Source organism: Maylandia zebra, linkage group LG5, assembly GCF_041146795.1.
Source record: "Maylandia zebra isolate NMK-2024a linkage group LG5, Mzebra_GT3a, whole genome shotgun sequence".
Classification (NCBI taxonomy): Eukaryota; Metazoa; Chordata; class Actinopteri; order Cichliformes; family Cichlidae; genus Maylandia; species Maylandia zebra.
Window position 1 is genome coordinate 12,476,441 of NC_135171.1, and position 19,336 is coordinate 12,495,776.

The following is a 19,336-nucleotide window of genomic DNA, read 5'->3' on the forward strand; positions in this document are numbered from 1 at the left end:
TCCTGTCTGTATTCCAAAAGAGGCGTTCCCAAACCGAGAAACTGATCTTCCCATGCCGCATTCCCTGTTATTCAGTTCGGTGTTTGTCATTATTCTCTGTAAATGGAGTGTTTGGATGCAAATAAACCTATTTCTTACAAACTGCTGAGTTTCAAGTAACATGTTTCAAGTAAGCCGACACGGCATTTTTGTGTGTGTGTGTGTGTGTGTGTGTGTGTGTGTGTGTGTGTGTGTGGGGGGGGGGGGGGGGGGGGGGTTTATCTCCCAGTGTCCCACAGCTGTGATGACGGTGAAGTAACCAGCATGGGATTTTGCATAATGGCCTGCATCCTACACACCCTGACAGGACACGAGGGTTTCATGGTGCACTGTGAACACCATACATGACAAGTTAAGCAGCACGGGGTGTAGCTGTTTCATAAGGACTGTTCCCTCTGGGTAAATAAACAGCAGTTAGAGCTGAGAGCGAGCCTGCTGTGCTCTGTTGACACGACCTGATAAGCAGGAAGAAGGGCCGTGTTCAGGTTTTGAAATCATTTTGGGGAGCACTCAGAAAACAGAGACACAGCCATTACCTGGGTTTGCCTAATACAATGGCACTTTTCTTCAGTGGGACATACCAGGAGTGAGGTCGAAACACTTTGATTTCTCACTAAAATGAATGAAAATGAATATTTATTCACTTGCACCAAAGAAAAACTTTTAAAAAAAATGAATAAAAGTGGACCAACTAACATTAACAGGATCCTCTTTGATACACATTTCTGGTGAAAAGTTGCTTTATGTGGTGCCATGTAAATCAATCTGAGCCTGCACAGCTTTATGTGGTCTTTCTGCAGAAGAAGCAGACAGAAAAGTATAGAGCATGACTCTCCAAACAACTGAGGCAATCTGCCTCACGCTGTAAATGTTCATAAATGGTTTGGAATGCAGTCTGCACAAGCTCAGTGAAGTTTAACTCCAAGAGGAATGTTTTATATTGATCTAAAATTAACTTGTTACACACATGGACCTATGACTAAAGCATACAGCACCCGGTTTACCTCTGGGGAGACTCAATCTAATTGAAGCAGACCTTTATGCCACAGGCCCATGTTATGACTTTGCGCACTCTGTAACCAGGAGTTGACTGCATTCAGTAAACACTTTTTGGTGGGGTTAGATTACAGATTGCAACATAAAGAATAGTGTTCATGGACAGTCTAAGGTGCCTGGAAAGAAAGCGACTGGACCTTTTTACGTTTCTTAAAGACGGTTCACCCCTCATTCAAGAAACTTCTATTCCTCATAAATAGACTTTTTAAACTGCATCGGTTTGCCTCTTCACGTGATGCCCATTGGCAGAAAGTTTTGTGAAAATATATGAAAAATCAAGTATGAAATTCCTCATCCTTTATATTCCGATGTGTGATAACACATTACAAGGTCTCTGTCTCCCATGAGGAGTCTAGGAGGACCTTCAGGAGCCTATGGTTATCCACAGTAACTAAGAATAAAACTTGTCAAAGTGTGAATAAAGACTATGCAAACATAGCCCACCACAGAGACCAAGAGGCCAAACCCGAAACATGAAAACACCTTCTTGACCATCAAGTCGCTCACATTCACATAGTGCCAGTGGCTTTTTTTTTTCTTGAAGGAGAACTACTACATCTATCATCCATCATCCACAATTTACAGTCATCTCCCAAAATAACTAGAACTGAGAGCGGTTTCCCAGAGTTAGGGAAACAACAGAATATAGCTCATGGAATCTGCCCCATTGTTCAAAGGCAGCGCCAAAGTGTAAATGGCACTTTTCCCAGCAGCGGTAAACACAGAGGACTGGACAATGCATTCACTGGAAATGGGGCAGCAAGCAAACCTTGTGTCATTGTGCAGCTTTGGGTTTCAAACAAACTCAAATGCTAGTGTGGTTGTTGATTTCATCAGAAAGATAAACCATATAGAAAGGAGAAAAGATTGTTTTCCCCGGGTGGTGGAGAGTTTAGACTAAGCGTTGTGTCATCAGATAATCTCATAACGACTGAAATGCTGTTTTATGCTTCTGTGCTATTGTGGCATTCCTGATGGAGCGATAGCACACCTTCAGAAACACGGTGCTAAGTGAAGGTTTTAGTGAAATCACTGGTCCATAAACTAGACAAAACTAAGATAACAACCCAGTGAGACAATTATGCTCCCATCTATCACGCTGTACTCTTAAAAGGTAACCGCCAACCTTTTTCAGCAACCAACTATTCTGAGCTGCTGCTGCTCTACTGTTCCTTGTGGACCGAAGCAGGCGGAGCGCTCGCACAGGGCCTGCCATTCATCTAGGAAACCATACCACTCCGGTCACAGCAACAAGTGCCAAGGTCCCCCCTTGCCGGTATATTTACAGAGCTGCTCTTTCCTATTTAGAGACATAAAACATCCTTTCTCCTCAGATACTGGCATAAAAATAAGTCCTCACTCTGCAGAAAGGAAGAAATTCAAAATCACTTGGCTGCACACACCCAAAACTATAAACCTAAGTCTGAAAATGCTGTGAGGTTGGATGAAATGTAAATAAAAATACAACGCAATGATTTGCAAATCTCATGGCCCATATTTTATTCACAACAGACCACAGAAAGCATTAGATATTGAAATCGACACCTTTAAAAAAAAGCATATGAAAAATGCAACACAACTCATTTCAGGATATAAGGACAAAGCCATGTTTAGGACTGTGTTATATCCCTGTCTTGAGAACTGAGGAGACCAGCTGCTGGACATTTGGGAGAGGAAAGATGTCGCATTATCTGATTGAGGCTTCTAGATGCTCAACTGTCCTGGGGTCTTCTTTTGTGTCTGACCTGCACAAACTCATATTTTTCATTTCATAATGTGACAAATGTTTTCAAGTGGTGACAGGTCTGGAGTGCAGGCAGGCCAGTGCAGCACCCAGACTTTTTTACTATGAAGCAGTTGTGTGGGAATAGGTGCAGTGTGCAGTTCAGCATCGCCTTGCTGAAATATGCAGTCTTGCCTGAAAAAGATGTTCATCTAGATGGGATGTTTTTGGCAGATCAGTAAATTGGCCTCGAATATTCTTTACTTCAGAGAAACTCTAAGATGGACATTTTATACCTAATAATGTTAACTGGCAACAGGTTAGTTACAAAATGTTGCTCCAGTTGTTTCCAGTTAGGTATTCAGCTTTTTCCTCCCATCCCATCCAATTCAGAATGAGCCATTTCTGTTCATTTAATTTTTGGGGGTTTATTGTGAATAAAATATGGGTTTATATCATCGCATTCTTTTTTTTTTTATTTACACTTCACAAACACTCCCAAACTATTTCAGAATTGGGTTAGTATTAAACATTTTGCAACTGTGAGAAATCTCTGGTGATTTACTGATACAGAGCAAGCAGAGGCCTGTACCTCAATATAATGCATGGAGGGACCTGCCAAAAGACTTGTTTGATTATGTATAAACCATGTACAAAGTCTATTCAGCAATGCTGCTAGGCAACCTGCTTATCTAAATATTGTAAAACAACAGCAGCGACACGGGCTGACTGCTAAGAGCTTGGCTGGGTTTCCAGTAGCTGTAACTAACAGAGAACGTAACCATAAACCGGGCACGTTGAGTGCTGTACCACTTTCCCCGTATGAAGCAACTTAAACACGTGCAACTACAACAAAACTCAGATCAAACAAATAACCCAAAAACAAACAAACAAAAAAACAACATTATTATCATTTAACGCATCTGACTTTAAGCTTTATCACAAGTATACTGAGTGTCCATTGTTGAAAACTGAGCTGTGGCAAGGTGTACGTGGCTAACCATTGTGGAGGATGTGGGAGCAGACTCCACCCTGGTAACCAGAACAATAACAGGGAGAAGGGAGCGTGCACATGTTTTAGATGACAGAAAAAAATGTCCTGCACCTGTCACTAACACATTCTTTCAGCCTTTTGTTTAACACCTCTCGTTCCTGCCGTGTCACCACAAGTCAGAGGTCAGTAAAACACATGGCACAATTTCTCTGTGTGCACTGAATGTATGTATGTGTGTGTGTGTGTATATATATATATATATATATATATATATATATATATATATATATATATCAACAAGCAAATTGGCAGTTTGTTTGAGAGGAATAGGCTCCTGCAGCCCTCATTAAAGCTAATGCCAAGGTTTAGGATGCTCTTAACTCATCTTATACTCAGACTTTAACTGTGATGTCTTTTATACTGGGGACCCACAGGGCTCCACAGCACCCACCCAGTTCTCTCCTGCGTACTGTGTACAATACCACATCACTCTATAAACCCCAAGTTTATACTATGGCTACTCAGATGATCAAAAGGTTGTGACTTTTAAAATCCTGCTTAGGTTCCAGATCTTCTCTCTGCTCCCCTTTTCCTCCTAAACTTGGCAGCAGTTGTCAGTGTCACTTTCTTACTCGCCGTGTGCTGACATGGGGAAACAAGTTTGGAGGGGTATGTGGGAGTCACCTTTCACAGAGGGACACGTGAGACGCACTGGAGCCGACCTTATACGACTTGACCCGGGAACCAAGGCAGGCCAGGTGCCAATGAGGGGAAGAGAGGTAAAGAACCTTAAGACCAAACAGCGGGGCAGCTAAAGCCTGGCAGAGAGAGGAGACGGCTGGTATGGGAAGATGAAGATAAACAGGGGGTTAGACTCCTGAACGCACCCTATTATTTGATTCACTTCCAAAAAGTCCTGCAAGGGTCAAACAAACTGGGATAGACAGAAGACCTCCCCAAAGAAGTATACAGACCCTTTATACGTGCCTAGGTAAAAGGAGAGTTGCTGATAGTTCCTGTTGCAAAAGTAAAAGTTAGCAAACTGAACAGCAACAGCTGACAACAACCCTAACTTTGCTTTCTTTCTACATTTTTGTAAACAAAAGCAGCACCATTCTGCTTAAAGTGACTTCTCAACCACTATATGTCGTCATCACTCAGCCCGGGTGAGTAAACCTAATTCCAAGAACCTCATTGTCTCGTATCACCTGAGAGCAGACTGCCATTTCTGAGTTACCGCAATGACTCAGGTACAACTGCACAAACCAGACGGTCCAGTTTGGTCTGTGTGCAGCATGATCACCCTGCACGAACTGAGCTGAACATGGGTCTTTTAAAACAGTGGTATTGGGGGAAAAAAGAGCAAAGCTGACAAACAAAAGATGTTGACTGCTTGTAAAACTGGAGGGCACAAACACACTCATCTGACTTAGGAGTCTGAAAAAAAAATGTCTTTTTACCACAGCTGTATACAGCACACAGGCTCTTTGGGAACAGAAAATCAGTAGTACACAGTTGACAAGAAAGTCCCGCAATGACTCAGCTTCATATGCATTACAAAGCCTGTGAAATGCACCCTATTCTGAAGCCTGTAATAGTACAAAACAATGCTGAGTATTGTCGGATCAACAGGCAGACTTCATTCAATTCTTTGTTGCGTCCACACAGGGGATCACAGCCAACGAGTGCTGCGATGAGGCGGAGCTTGAGACATGTATAGGAGATGTGGGGGTGACCTCCTTCAACAGCTGCCCTAATCCATGACTAGAAACGGCTTCCCCTCTCTACTGGCGCTGGATTAGACTGGATCTCACAAGGTCACACAGCCAACCTTCAGCAAGGCCAGTTTTTCCCATGCTGCGTTCCAACTACCAATTTTACATGGCCCCCCAATTCATTCCATATAGATGCCAAAGCATTCACCCCCCTCCACACTGCAACAAACCGATTCTTCATGAGGAACGAGATAAAAAAAAAAAAGCCTACCTCACCACCAGCTCCAGGAGAACATTTTTGTGTTAGCTGTTAAATGTTACTTCAGATACCCTTGCTGAAATCCGCCTACAAGCTAAATGCAGAGAAGCGGCTCTCTGTGATTTCTCTATGGGGAGTATTGTCTTGTCCCACCATCTTGCCACGAATCACCCACGAATGCTGCAGCTCAGCAGAAATGCCGGGAACTTCCGGCCCCCTTACTGCTCTGCTGAACACTCACTGTCTGTCCGAGGTGACACTCAGCCAAAGGGTCAATAAACTCCCTTTCAGAGAGAGCAAGGCCTGCCCAAACACAAGTCCCCGTCCTTCCTAAAAAAAACTTCAGCCCTTCCCTTAGTTCAGGGGTGGGCAACTCCAGGCCTCGAGGGCCGGTGTCCCTGCAGGTTTTAGATGTGTCCTTGAACCAACACAGCGGATTTAAATGGCTAAATTAGCTCCTGCAGTTCTCCAGAGGCCTGGTAACAAACTAATCATGTGATTCAGGTGTGTTGACCCAAGGTGAGATCTAAAACCTGCAGGACACAGGCCCTCGGGGCCTGGAATTGCCCACCCCTGCCTTAGTTGGAGGGTGCTTCTGAGGTCACATAAGACTCTGGACGAGAGCGAACATGTGCAACAGAAGCTGCAGCATCAGGGTGTTTACCACATAGAAGATAGCCTTTCTATCAGCACACCAGCTGTCAGAGTGGGAACAATGGGGTTACTTGTCCAAACACACACACAAAAAAAGAATGACCCTATTACGAGGTAATTGTGCTTAATAACCACAAACATTCATCTCTAAACATTATCTTGTAAAATCATTCAGGGTTATCGATGAATACATATTGTGCATCGGCCCTTTTATATAAAATAAACTCAAGAATTCCACCTGTGCTATCTGGGTGCTGTCAAAACAGCAGTTTTTATTAGTATCTGACCTGCTTGCCTACAACCACCAGCAGCAGCAGTTTGTAACTTCATTTTGGTCTAAGCCCACACCATCCCCCGCGAATCCTCCCCCTGCTGACATGACAAACGAGGCCAGAGTCTAATCCCAGAGCGCAGCTACAGGGTAAGCAAGGGGGTCAGCGAGGAGCCACGCAGGAAAGGAACGTCCGGATTGTCCTCTAGAGGAAGTGAAGGTGCAGACGGTAGACTCTCTAGGATTAGAAATGCAGAGCAGGCCAGTGAAGATGTTAACGCCAGGCCCGCGCAGGCCTGAGGGGAGGAGTGGATTATGATTTAAGAGGCCATCGCTGGGGCTCAACGTGTAGGGAAGGATTAATATTTCACTAACAACAATAGATCTTCAGGTCGTGGCAGATTCTTTGTGTTCAATGTGTTAATTGCACTTTGTGGGTTTCATTTGCACCTTAGCTCACTGACGTTACATAAACTTGTTCACCTCTTTTAACTCTTGAATTTGTGTCATAGACCTAAAAAGTACAACAGGATATTAAGCCACGTAATGATTCTGAGCGACGATGAGCATCTGGTTCAAACCAGTGGATGCCTGCGATTTAAACCTGTCTGTAATCCCCACAGTTCGCAGTGTGAGTGGTTGCTCAGGTACAGATAAATTTGTTTGGACAAATCACCTTAACCTCATTACAAAGTCACTGTGGCAGGCCACAGAGAATCAAAGTCAGGTGAAAAGTGCGTGCTGAGTGTTAAGAGCACTGATCCTCAAGGGATCAGAGAAAGGAAAGGAGTGAAAGCTGGAAATGTGTACGTTGAAGCTAATGAAATCACAGCGATTATTAACAAACCATGACTCATAACATGTCAGTGCAGGACAGGCTTCACTTCCTGTCAACAGGCAAACAAACTTCCCTATTGTCTGTCTGGGATGGACGTCCGGTCTCTTCTTTGCAGAAAGCACAGTTTAGAGTCATCTTGTTGAAGGGGATGTGTTGCTTGTTCTCGATTGTCTGCCCACTGTTGTGAGCTTGCAGAGTAAACACCGAGACAACATCCTCATTTTCAACTCTGGTTCCTACATCTCACAGAAAAAACTCATGAACTATGGAAACTTTGACCAAACGACATCGCTGTCCTCTGTTATAGTATCTCATCTATCTCTTGCAATTTGCTGAGCAGATAGAGAAATTTACACCAACGCCACGCAAATGCAAACACGCAAATGCAAACAAAAGTCATCAGATGAGCACCAGCTGGGCAGGGAGATGGTGAAAACTGCTGCGCCCAGGAAGTCAGGTTGGCATGCCCTGCCAAAATAAACAGCTTTAGGCTATATAAATGACAGCTGACTCGAAAACTTGCTCGTCAGCTACTGTCTAATGGACTGCACTCAACAGCAGATACAGGACGAGGAATTGGACTTTTTACTGCATGTATCACAACACTAAGGAGTTCCCATATGAAAATCTGTAGCCAAAGCAGTAAGTGACTTTAAATAGACCGTGGGGACTAAAGCAAGCAACCGATGAAAGCTAAACAAAGTTTTAATGCACATCTGCAGTGAAAACAGATGGCGAAGAAATTAAGACACGTGGAGCTGAATCTGAGAGCCACAGCAGTAGTAGAAACAGGAGCAACAAATGGACTGTGGAACATTTGCCCTCTTTTTGGGTTACCGGGCTCCTAAAACCACAGCAAAGAGCTAAGCCCGTGAAGCCCATTTGGAGACTAGATAGAATTAAGAAGTAGCCTCCGTCTCCCACCACAGCCACCACACTGCAGCTTCTCCCTACAATTAAAAACTTTGGGCGGATGTGTCAAACCTTTGCCACCTAGCTTCCCATGATAGGCGTTAGCGAGCTACAGTGTAATGTTTTACTTTTAACTCACCGACGATAGATAATAATTAAAATCGAAAATAAAAAAAAAGAATAAGAACATTTCGCGGTTTAAATAATCTGTTAAACTTAGAAGTCACCCCTAACAGACTTTGGTAGATATTTTAAAAAAACGTTTTATTTTCAAAGGTTTTAAAATACCCACAGAGGCTTAAAATAATGTTACTATCCCGCGAGCTGCGGCTCCGGTTCAGCGTCGGCGGCTTCTAAACTTTCTCCACTTCATTTCGCGCCGCTGTGAAATTAAAGAAAGAGTCTGCTTACCTTGTCCCGGCCATGCTCTTCACATTTTAAACGAGGCTCCAGCGAAAGGAACTGTACAGTTGTTGTTGTTGTTTTTTATCTCTTCTTGCTTGTAAGGTTAGTTTTGTGAGCGCACTGAACTGTCCGAGCAGTGAGTAGTACGGGACGGCTCTCCGGTGGCAAATCCCGTACGCAGTCTCCGCCTCTGCACGTGAGTCATAGGTTGCGATGGGGGTCACCCAGTCTGCACCCCCACCCAGTCTGCTCCCCTCCCTCTTCCACGCCACACCACCCATCCTGAAGCCTTTCGACTGGCTTTCTGGAAAAAGCGGCACTTTTTTAAGATAGCCAAAACATTTAAAGGCTCAGCTGGCTCAACAAAGTAAAGTGATAAGATGTTAAAGGTTAGAAGGGGGTTTTTGTGTGCCAACTTACACAGGAACTTCAATTCACTTCATATATTAAGTTAAATAAAACTAAGGCTGCTATTTTTTAACAAATGCGGTCTATTTATTAGAAGGTTTGTTAAGCAAGCAACAGATTTGCATTGCATGACACAGCTGAAATACATTATTCGATTCATATGTGAAAATTCAAGAGTAGTTGTGTCTAATATATAATCTATATTCTCACTGGCTCACCCTTTGACCAGTCCCTCCCACTTTTTTTCTGACTGCTGTGAAGGCATGTCCAGGCAATGCCCTCAGCACAGTCAGCATCGTGCACAACAGAGAGCATGTGCAGAAGAACAGGCGATAGCCAGTACTACTAATTGTTGTTCATTAACTTTTGGCCAGAGAAGCTGTTGCATGCTCTTTTTTAAAGTTACCTGGCTAATTTAGTGCAATACCTCCACCTAGACTCTGGTTTCTTTAGGGCAGGTCTGACTGAAGGGCTTTGCTTGCACAAAGTATCAAAGCGGATAATCCTGTGCTTTCTCTTAAAAAGCAGCGTATTAATGTTTTTGGAAATTGTTAGAATAGAATAGAATAGAATAGTCTTTTATTGCCATTGTTCATCTGGTTATTTAAACTGTGTCTTAAACTACATTTTAAGACAAAGAAAGAATATTGTCTACTTCCACAAATCTATAATAAAATCAAAATATACCGTGGCTATTTTAAAGGCACAGTGTGTAAAATCTTGCCTAGATGTCAGTAGATTGCAAACTGCAGACAACTGAATCCTCTGTGGTGGCTGCCATGAGACAAATAACTCACCCTGCCATTTCTTCAGCCAGGTGTCCACGTCTATACATTGTGGAAGAGCCTGCAAAACTTTGTGAAAGGAGTCTGATAGGAGTCAATGGGTCTGTGAAGCTCACTTATGCCCGATGACAGTGGTGAGTTGTTGAGGATATCCTGAACCTTTCTGTTGGTAAGACTGCTGTTTTCGTTGCTGCTCTAATCAAGTAATCAAGCTGTTTATCAGAGGAAAAGTGAGAATTTTAGGACAGTCAAGCATAAAAGTAGCAAAATGTTAGCTTATAAGCAGCTGTTGTTGTTTAGCTGGGTCTTCTCAGCTGTCCAGAGATGGAAGAGTGGCATGTGTAATCTGTTGAATATGCAATTGTGACAATATCAGGAATAAATAAGCATGTTTATGCTTGTGTTGGTGTTTTAGAGTCTTAACTGCAGTTCAGAAGACGAGGTTTGAGATGAGGAGGAAGAGGATGAAATGGAAATGAGGGAAGAGAGAAAACAGAGAAAACAACAAGACATAATGAGAAAGATGATGAATACACAATGACATACAAATGTTCACATATATGGTTTGAAAGGGAAAGAAGTAACTTATAAGGTGAACGATGTAAATTAGCCAGTGTACAGGCACAAACACCGGGTGTAATGATGGTGTAATGTCTTTTTCGGCCACTGTATTCAAGAGGCTGGGAAACATGGCGGCCTCCACAAAGTGGAGCCTGCTCCTGTGTATTTTTAATGGCTTAATTCCAAGTTGTGTTTAAATCGCAGGCATCCACTGGTTTGAACCTGATGCTGATCATCACTCTGAACCATTACATGGTTTAATATCCTGTGATCTAACACATTATTACACACTAATCAACTTATATTCATGAGCACAATATATTATTTCCTATTAAATGACCTTAAAAAATTACCTAAGTTCACCTTTAAATTTTAGTTTGTTAGTTTGATTAAAGTTGTGCATAAGTGGGCGTGCGTTCATGTTTATTCAGACTGAGATGCCAGCGTGACTGGAAATAACAGAGTTAATTTGACTGTGCCAATCAGAATGCTATGACTATCAATTTAATGATCTCAAGCTGCTGGGATTCCACTGTTGAGATTACATTAAGTACAAACCCTCCTGATGCTACAGTGAAAGGGACATTATTGAGAGCAAATAGGTTACAGCTTCCACATGTCACTGCACTCACCACCATAGGTTGTCCAAAGAAACGGGCAGACAGAGACACCTACTGGACATGAAAACAGTAAATTACTTAACAATTTCAAAATAAAAGCCTGGTCATATTCATGGTCAAACAACACTTTATTCACATTGACTATCAGCACTCTATTAAAAGGAAGTATTGGCTAAAAAAAGAAAAGAAAAGAAGCTAACAAATGCAAGAAGTAAACTTCACATCAATGAGTATTACACTGTTTTGTTTTTCTTCCGGCGCAAAGCATACTGTCCATTAATGTACATGGCACAGCTCTTCACAGTGAACCCTTTAAGTGCTTTTCTGATGTAAATAAGGACAAACATACAAATCTCAATGACAATGACATTTCTCAAGCTACGTTTCTCCCTATAAGTTCATTTTATCAACTCGTATCATACAATGAGGTTGCCTCTCCAGTATTATAAAAAATATTGTAAACATTTATATTAATTGCACAACATACATTCAAATACATACTGTACTGTACAGCAAGATTTCAGACTTGTATTGTTATCTTGTAGCACCATGTATAGCAAACTGAACAAACTATTTGGATACTTCTACAGTGTGATACTGACAATACAAAGGAGTAAAATGGCATTCACAAATGACACATTCTGTTACAGGTCACGTAGTCTGGAGGATTGTATCATTGTGAGATGGTGTTGTTAATTTAGACCTCTTCAAGGGCATAAAGAGACTTTTGTTGAATTCTGTGTATGCATTTAAATCATTGCAGGCAAACTCAGGTCATCTCAGATCGCACAGCTGTGAGGAGGATGACCTGTAGTAACAAAGGACATTCATCGGTGTTAAGAATAACTATAATACAAAAGAGTATGGCGACATGTTTGATGCAGTTGGTTGTTTGTTAAGTCCACTTTACTTCCATGTGCAGACACGTTGGTGCAGAGAAAGAATACAACATATGTCTTAATGTTACTCCAAGTGTGAAATAGTTAGCTAATCCACATGTGCCGCAGAGACATCACAAGGCCATGACGTCATTGTGTAGCAGCAGAAGTGACGTGTTACTCATCATATTTCCACACAGTCTCACATGACATGAAAGAAAGCTGATTAAAGCTGAGACATTGTATATTATCTACAAGCATTAGTGGTATACTGAAAGGCTTGCAGACACCAAACTGTTCCACTTGATTTACAGAATCTTGTTGTTGTTGTTAACAATCCTGACAGCTGGGGGTGGCAAAGTTTGCAAATGGATATGAAATATGTTCCAAAATACATAATTGCTGAGTCTTTAGACTTATTGTAGGCCTTAGTATTTCCTACACCCCGGTAGGAGGCTATGAGGAGCAGCTCCCCCGAAAATGAAACCCAGCTTAGAGTGGTATCCCAGCATATGGTCTATCAAAGTCGAGGTCTTCGGGTTTTCTGCACTCTCCATTCTCCTTCCTTCTCTGGAGGAGGCCGATGCGGTTGGTTGTGGGCTGCAGGTGGTTAACCAACCCACCCTTCCCAAATCTGCCCTCTGTGCAAGAGAAACAATTACTGTAAGTTAAATGCACTGCTTGAGGCATTCACTGGAAACCATGGCTCCAGCTGTGGTCTGTTCCTACCAACACTGCGAGGAAAAGCAGGAAATGACAATAACAGAACAGAAAACGCAACACAATGTGACAATGACATATCTGCATTGCTGTAATGAATTTGAGCCGAGAGAGTGAATGAAAATGGTGCAGCAATGCAATGCAGGGAAATGTAAATACAATTAGTAGAGGAGTACAGAAATACAGTAAATAGGGCACCATGCTGTTAAGTCATCTGACCATGCTAAAAAATCTGGATGGAGATGCTGGCTGAGTACAAAGGAGCAGATGGGTTATGACAAACTCACAGCGATTTGGAGGAGGGCTTCTTCACTTTTGGCCTCTTTCGGCGATGAACTGGCCTGAAGCATGCACAGCACGTATACACGCGCGGGACCAATGCACGTGCATGAAGACAAAACCCACAGGTATACACACACACACACACGCACACACAGACATAGATGCACGCAAGTACACACATGAACACAACCCCGCACACACACACACACACACACACACACACACACACACACACACACACACACACACACACACACACACACACACACACACAATTAGGGTTGATTACAAAAAGGCAGAAGCTGAAAAGCAGCCTTGCATTTTAGCCCTCTTTGGATTTGACTTCTGCATGCTACAATGCTTCAATCACAACAGTGAGGAACCATGGCAGTTCAGAGCTTCCGTTTCAGAGAAACGTGTCTGTATTTTGTTTCCTCAACTCCCTAGATGACTGGCAATGAGCAGAAACATAACCAAAGACTCAGCAGTAACCTCTCTGAATTCATATTATAACTTGAATTCCATCTGTGATGGTTGTGAAAGCAATCAGCTGCAAGCTGTTTAGAGGAAGAGATACCTGTATTCACTGAAGTAGTTTCGCTCCTTTCCTCCTGAAAAGAAGCAGGGGTAGCATTAATCTTAGTTTCAAATGACTGTTGGCGCTACAATATATGATATTTACCACAGAGATCTTTTACTGACCCTTCTCTGGGCTGCACTGCTTATGTCCTTTGCAGCCCCGTAATTCCATAAGTTGTTGATGCATCAAATTCAGAGCGTTGCGGTCAAGGGTGTTGACAGCATTTATCAGCTGCAGGAATGATAAGGACAAAATGTCAGCAAGGACTTTGGAAATTTTGGGAACTATCCCATGTGCACCATGAATCATGTAGTGGGATTATTTTAAACGTATTATTGGTAACTGCCATTCTGTGTGTCTGTTGAAATAAATACCTGGTACGGGTCAGTGTTGAGGTCAAAATACTCCAGGAAGCCCGTAGCAAATTCACAGAACAGGAAATTGTGTGTGTCATTGATGGTCCTGAGGCACCAGTATGTGTTGTTGTTGGCACTGGTGCATGCACAGAATGGACCCACTGAGGATCAGAGGAAGGGGGAGTTTATAAGGAAGGGAGGGGTGAGAGTGGAAAACAAGAGTTTGAAAAACGTGATTCAAAATATTGTTGTCATCATTTCTGCTCAGGAAAATAGTGCCAGAAACAAAGAGGTATGTTCCACCATGATACTCTTTGAACAACTTGCTAAATCCATAGACTATCCCTCACTTGTCCAGAAGGGAGCAGTCTGCCAATGATGGTTGTCATGTGTGAAGCAGGTCAGGCCGGGCATGCTGCACGTGTCGTTGTTCTGAAGCCTCTTGAGGAATTTCCGTAGTTTCTTTCTGCGTTTCTGCTCCTTCTGCAACCACTGAGTCTTCTGCTTTGATGGCATTCTAATAAATACAAAACATACGTCACAACTAGCCTGAGTGAGGAATTCAAAATTACTACACAGTAAACGAGTGTTATACATTTTACCTGAGTGAGAGCATTCGTCCTGCATTAAGTTGGAAAGTCTCCTTATTCGTAGTGAGATAACTGAAAAGACAAAGTCAGCTGTCAGATGTGCTGAATCTCTGTGTTGGTGCTTATCTGTCACCCTTAAATTCTCTCACCTGGGACTGTCGCACTGACATTCCTCTGGTCGCACGTTTTTTAAATGACCTTTGACCTCACGCAAGTTCTTGATTTTTGTCTGCAAGGTTTCGATCTAAAAAGGAAAGTTGCCCCAAATCTAATTAGACACCACAGGCTATAAATAACCTACAATATGTATTAAATATAACAATTAAAAAAGGAACAGTACCTCGTGCTCTATGTGCAATTTGTGGTCTTTCCATGCTTGAAGGGACTTATAGAGGCCTCCATCACATTTAACTGTGTCATTCATAAGAATGGAGCATCTGAAGGGCATAGAAACAATATATATATACATATATATATGTATGTATATGTATATGTATATATACATACACACATATATATATATATTCTAACAGTTGATTTCTGTCTTTTACCTCAGGAACATTACACATTCATGTGGAAAAATGTACACACACACACACGCACCTATATGTGACTTTAATAGCAGCAGGTGTAGCAAGTTTGTTGCTGGTGGTGGGTTTGACAGTCACTTCCATGCCACTGAACTCTTCATTGTCTTCCTCATTCACTCCTCTCCTCCTGTCTCTGGCCCAGCTGCTGTTCCTGGACCCCAGTGGCCAGTAGCCTTTTTCTAGGTCTACAGCATACAGGTCACCGCCCAGCTCAAATGATATAGAGCGGGCCCAACGCTTCCTACTTGTACCCTTACTGGACTTTATCTCTGCAGAAGACGAGACAGATTAATGTAAGACGTGTTTTTGATTCTTTATGTCAGGATAGATGACATAACAGCAACTAAACAGACTGATATAAATCAAAATTCCATGCAAGTTGTATCATATTCTGGGAATCCTTTACAAGCTTCTGCTATTTAATTGGTAATTTGTCTGTTCTATTCTGCCACTTGATGGCAGCACTGACATATCCTTCTGGTCTCATGAATACTTCAACAGCTGGTTATTTTCGCTTGAGATAAATGGCCCCATTTGGAAAGCTTCATAGGCTACTGCAAGGACGATTCAAAGTAAAGAAAAGTTTCTTTCTAAACAAAAGCATCTATTTATAGCAATGACAACAATGTAAGCGACAACAGGAACTGACTCTTTTTGGTGAGAAGCCTCTTCCTCTTCATGATGGATGGTTTGAAGCCGGAATTGCTGCAGTCACAGCTGTCAGAGCTGGATGTGAGAGACAGCTGTGAGGCACCGCTGGCCATCAGAGCCTGCATACGTGGGGCAAAGAGACTAGCCATGCCCTTGCACTTATACAGCCTCAGCTTGCCAGTCGGGTCCTCCACACACTGCCACTTCTGAAAGAAGGCACAGGGAAATATGGATTAACACAGGTCTTTGAGATTTTATAGAGTATAACATAATTTTGACCCAGTCTTTATAGCATGACGATAAAAATCACAGACATCTAAATGAGCACAAGGCATATTCAAGCTGAGCAGTAATAGTAATAATATTAATCTTCTGGGATGAGCCTTTTATGAGTCTTATTCAAACTGGAAAGCTCTTTATACACACGTGCACATGCTCTTCATTTTGGAGGATTAAGAAAAAGACTTTTATGTTCGATGAAACATACAATGACTGCAGATAACTCGGCAGATTGCAACCAGAATGTTAATTATCTCTTAATTTTGTTCTATTCAGACTTCATTAACCTCTCTGTTCGAGATCTTACAGGTCAAGTACCTGTCCTGGCTGCTGGCAGGAGGTCTGGTACTCTTCTTTTTGGCACAGGTCCTTCACCCTCTGATATTTTGGCAGGAAGTTCTCTTCCTGGGCCATTTCCTTTCCATCGGCTCTCTTGTGCGGAGGCTTCCTGAAAGCACAGATAAACAAAAAAACAGAAAATGATTTTTTCTTCAGCCAACCAGACAAGAAGTCTCATGTTGCTACAGGACAATTCCTGGTTTGGGAACAGTTTTCACAAAAGATAATACATTACAAGAAAACATACCCTCTCTCCACGAGGAAAGAATCTCTCCATGTTTTACCCTTCCTGCTCAACTGGAACCTGTAAAATGAGACGTTTTCAGAAATCCTGTTAAACCACTTTGTGATATTTGCACAGGATAAACATGTACTCTATTTTAAATGTCATCCTTGCATGGCACTGAGAAGAAAGTGGTGTTCCATTTTTATGTTTGGATTGCAGATTTCATTATGCCCATGAAATAAACAGAGTTCAACTCTCAACCTTTTTGACACATTCCTGGTATTTTAAATGCTATTCAAAAATACGAAGAACACGAAGATAGTGAGTTTATAAAGTAAAGTAGGTACTCACCTATTGACTGGTCGGTCTGTGTCTAGCAGCTTGAGGATAGACTTGCCGTCCATTTCTGCAGGGATATCAACACCAGCCATGTCCAGCAGAGTTGGTGCCAGGTCAATGTTCAATACTATGTGAGGATTACTGCAGGACAACAAGAACATTTTTTTCTATAGAACTAGATAGAAGAAAATAGTCACAATGGTATTTACCTTTATCCCTATACTGAATGCAAGAGAAAAACAACGAGTCTCTTACACAGCACCTTGCTCCACATTAGGTCCTCGAATGTAGAAGGGTACACGGATATCAAACTCATAAGGCATTGATTTGCCCTTCACAAGACCAAACTGGCCAATATGGTAGCCGTGGTCTGAGGTGTAAATGAGGTACGTGTTGTCCAGTTCACCTGTCTCCACCAACATGTTGTACACCTACGGAGGATATAGTTCATTGAACACTCACACAGTGTGAAAAGTTTTACTTCTGTTTGATAGCTCAAGTCTCTTGTGCCAGATTGTGGGAAAGGAGGATTGAACAATTTACCAAGTGTGTCAGTGAATACATTATACAGTCCCAGTCAGAACAAGCACAGATCTCCCAGGATTTAAGGCTGTCAGATGAGATGTGTGTGTGTGTCTGTGTTTAAGCATATGTCTGTCTGCTTGTCTGAATACCTTCTCCACACTGTCATCCACCGACAGCAGAGTCTGCATCCTCCTGCGCTGAAGCATGTTAGTGAACTGCATGTGGACAGGCTTCATAGGTCCAGTGTAGCGTAGGATCCAGTGCTTGTCTGGGTTAGGGGCATAGTTGTAGCTGGGGGTTCTAAAATGAAAGATAACAACAAAAAAGCTTGAAGCTTGAAATTATGTGGTGTAATAAGCATTTCACTTATACCGATTCTACTTACATTTTAAAGGAGACAGAGTTCTTTTTGTACTAGTCACCGTACATTTGCACAGAGATGTTTCCATATTCTTTAGCTGTAAATTGAATCATAGAACCAAAACGCATGCATTCACAGCAACATTTTCTTCCTGTGCTGGCTAATGTCTCCAATCCTTTTCCCCCAAAGTAGCCAGAAAACTGTTTATGGAATGCTAAAGTGGAGGTTACATAAACCATGTAAAATGCAATCAATAGGTCTGCACACAGTGAGCCCAGTTTGATCAATATTTAACTCCAAGCCATACAGAACTGTATTTGGGAATAAAAACTGCTAAATAGCTAATGAGATCCTAAAAGAAAATACCTTTAATGTTTAAAGTGGATCGATTTGGCTTTTAAGAAATGCTAATGTCCCGAAGCTTATTCTGCAGCGAGAAATCTAATGTACTGTGAAGATGTGTCTGTAATGTGCCAAGGTGAGAAGAAGGTTTACCACTAGAGGAGTGCAGGACTTTTACTGCCTCTCTCTCTTAGTGTGGTTGATAAGGACAGAGGGAGATGGAGTGAGAAAATAGCCAGAGAAGGCTCTCACAGAAAACATCACCCGAGGGAGAGGAAATTTATGGAGAAAGAGCAATTAAAAGTTTGCACAAAGACACTAGGGCTGAATTTTCAGAATATTCTATGTGTTTAAAGCTTGTGTGGCACAGGTTAATGGTGCTGGAGGGATTAGATGAAGCAGCAGGATGGTGTGAGGGGGTAGAAATTGGAGTCTCATTACTGGCCTTGGCTACATCTCTAGAGGCTAATAGCAGCTCTGCCATTAGCTAGCAGCACTAGGCAGCCAGTGAGCACAAAGGGTCAGGAAGAAAAAAATGGAGGTGTTGGGCGTGTCTGTGTGTGTTTGTGTGTGCACATGGCTTCATCATTACCTAAGCTCTATACATACATCATTCCTCTCTTCTTGTACCACTGACAAAATGCTACAAATTAGCAGGTCTCATTACGGTGGTACCACTAATGTGAACAATGCACGAGCCAAATAAACTGGAGCAAAGCATTGGCAGTGGAAGGAAAGGCATCGGCTGCCAACAACATTCTGCAGGCAGAGGAGGATGAGATTGAGTCGAGATTATGGAATTTGTGTCATCCTGGGTCATAGAAGCAGAATGAATGCACAGATGACTCATATGCAAGCAAATAGGTCTGGATGTGAAAATGTAAAAATGTATCTGTGTACTTGTTATCTTTGTCCCCCTGAAACCAAACACGCTTACATCCCATAGGCAAAGCTCCTGTTCAAACAGCTGCCAATTATCTGTGCATGTATTATCACAGATCATCGGAAAACCTGCAACAATCTGCTAACTCGTAACTT

The 19,336-nt window shown here is 42.2% G+C and overlaps 2 protein-coding genes across 8 annotated transcripts in view; both read right to left on the reverse strand.

Annotated features, from left to right (window-relative positions):
- arhgap46a (Rho GTPase activating protein 46a) overlaps positions 1-9,057 on the reverse strand; it is a 30,186-nt gene extending 21,129 nt beyond the window's left edge. The window contains exon 1 of one of the 2 annotated variants that reach the window (XM_004571884.6): positions 8,873-9,057. In XM_004571884.6, coding sequence (XP_004571941.1) covers positions 8,873-8,886 — 14 coding nt within the window. In that variant the 5' untranslated portion in view covers positions 8,887-9,057. The remainder of the gene's footprint in view (positions 1-8,872) is intronic. The other variant, XM_004571883.6, reaches the window with a different exon arrangement.
- A 2,292-nt stretch (positions 9,058-11,349) lies between these two features.
- sulf2a (sulfatase 2a) overlaps positions 11,350-19,336 on the reverse strand; it is a 46,386-nt gene continuing 38,399 nt past the window's right edge. For 5 of the 6 annotated variants that reach the window (XM_076883779.1, XM_004571882.3, XM_076883778.1 and 2 more), the window contains 16 exons: positions 17,745-17,895; positions 17,326-17,501; positions 17,083-17,211; positions 16,753-16,809; positions 16,485-16,614; positions 15,886-16,093; positions 15,250-15,505; positions 14,987-15,083; positions 14,796-14,890; positions 14,659-14,718; positions 14,407-14,573; positions 14,075-14,217; positions 13,823-13,931; positions 13,698-13,731; positions 13,126-13,179; positions 11,350-12,759 (listed from right to left, as the gene is read on the reverse strand). In XM_076883779.1, coding sequence (XP_076739894.1) covers positions 12,729-12,759; positions 13,126-13,179; positions 13,698-13,731; positions 13,823-13,931; positions 14,075-14,217; positions 14,407-14,573; positions 14,659-14,718; positions 14,796-14,890; positions 14,987-15,083; positions 15,250-15,505; positions 15,886-16,093; positions 16,485-16,614; positions 16,753-16,809; positions 17,083-17,211; positions 17,326-17,501; positions 17,745-17,895 — 1,897 coding nt within the window. In that variant the 3' untranslated portion in view covers positions 11,350-12,728. The remainder of the gene's footprint in view (positions 12,760-13,125; positions 13,180-13,697; positions 13,732-13,822; positions 13,932-14,074; positions 14,218-14,406; positions 14,574-14,658; positions 14,719-14,795; positions 14,891-14,986; positions 15,084-15,249; positions 15,506-15,885; positions 16,094-16,484; positions 16,615-16,752; positions 16,810-17,082; positions 17,212-17,325; positions 17,502-17,744; positions 17,896-19,336) is intronic. The other variant, XM_012924883.3, reaches the window with a different exon arrangement.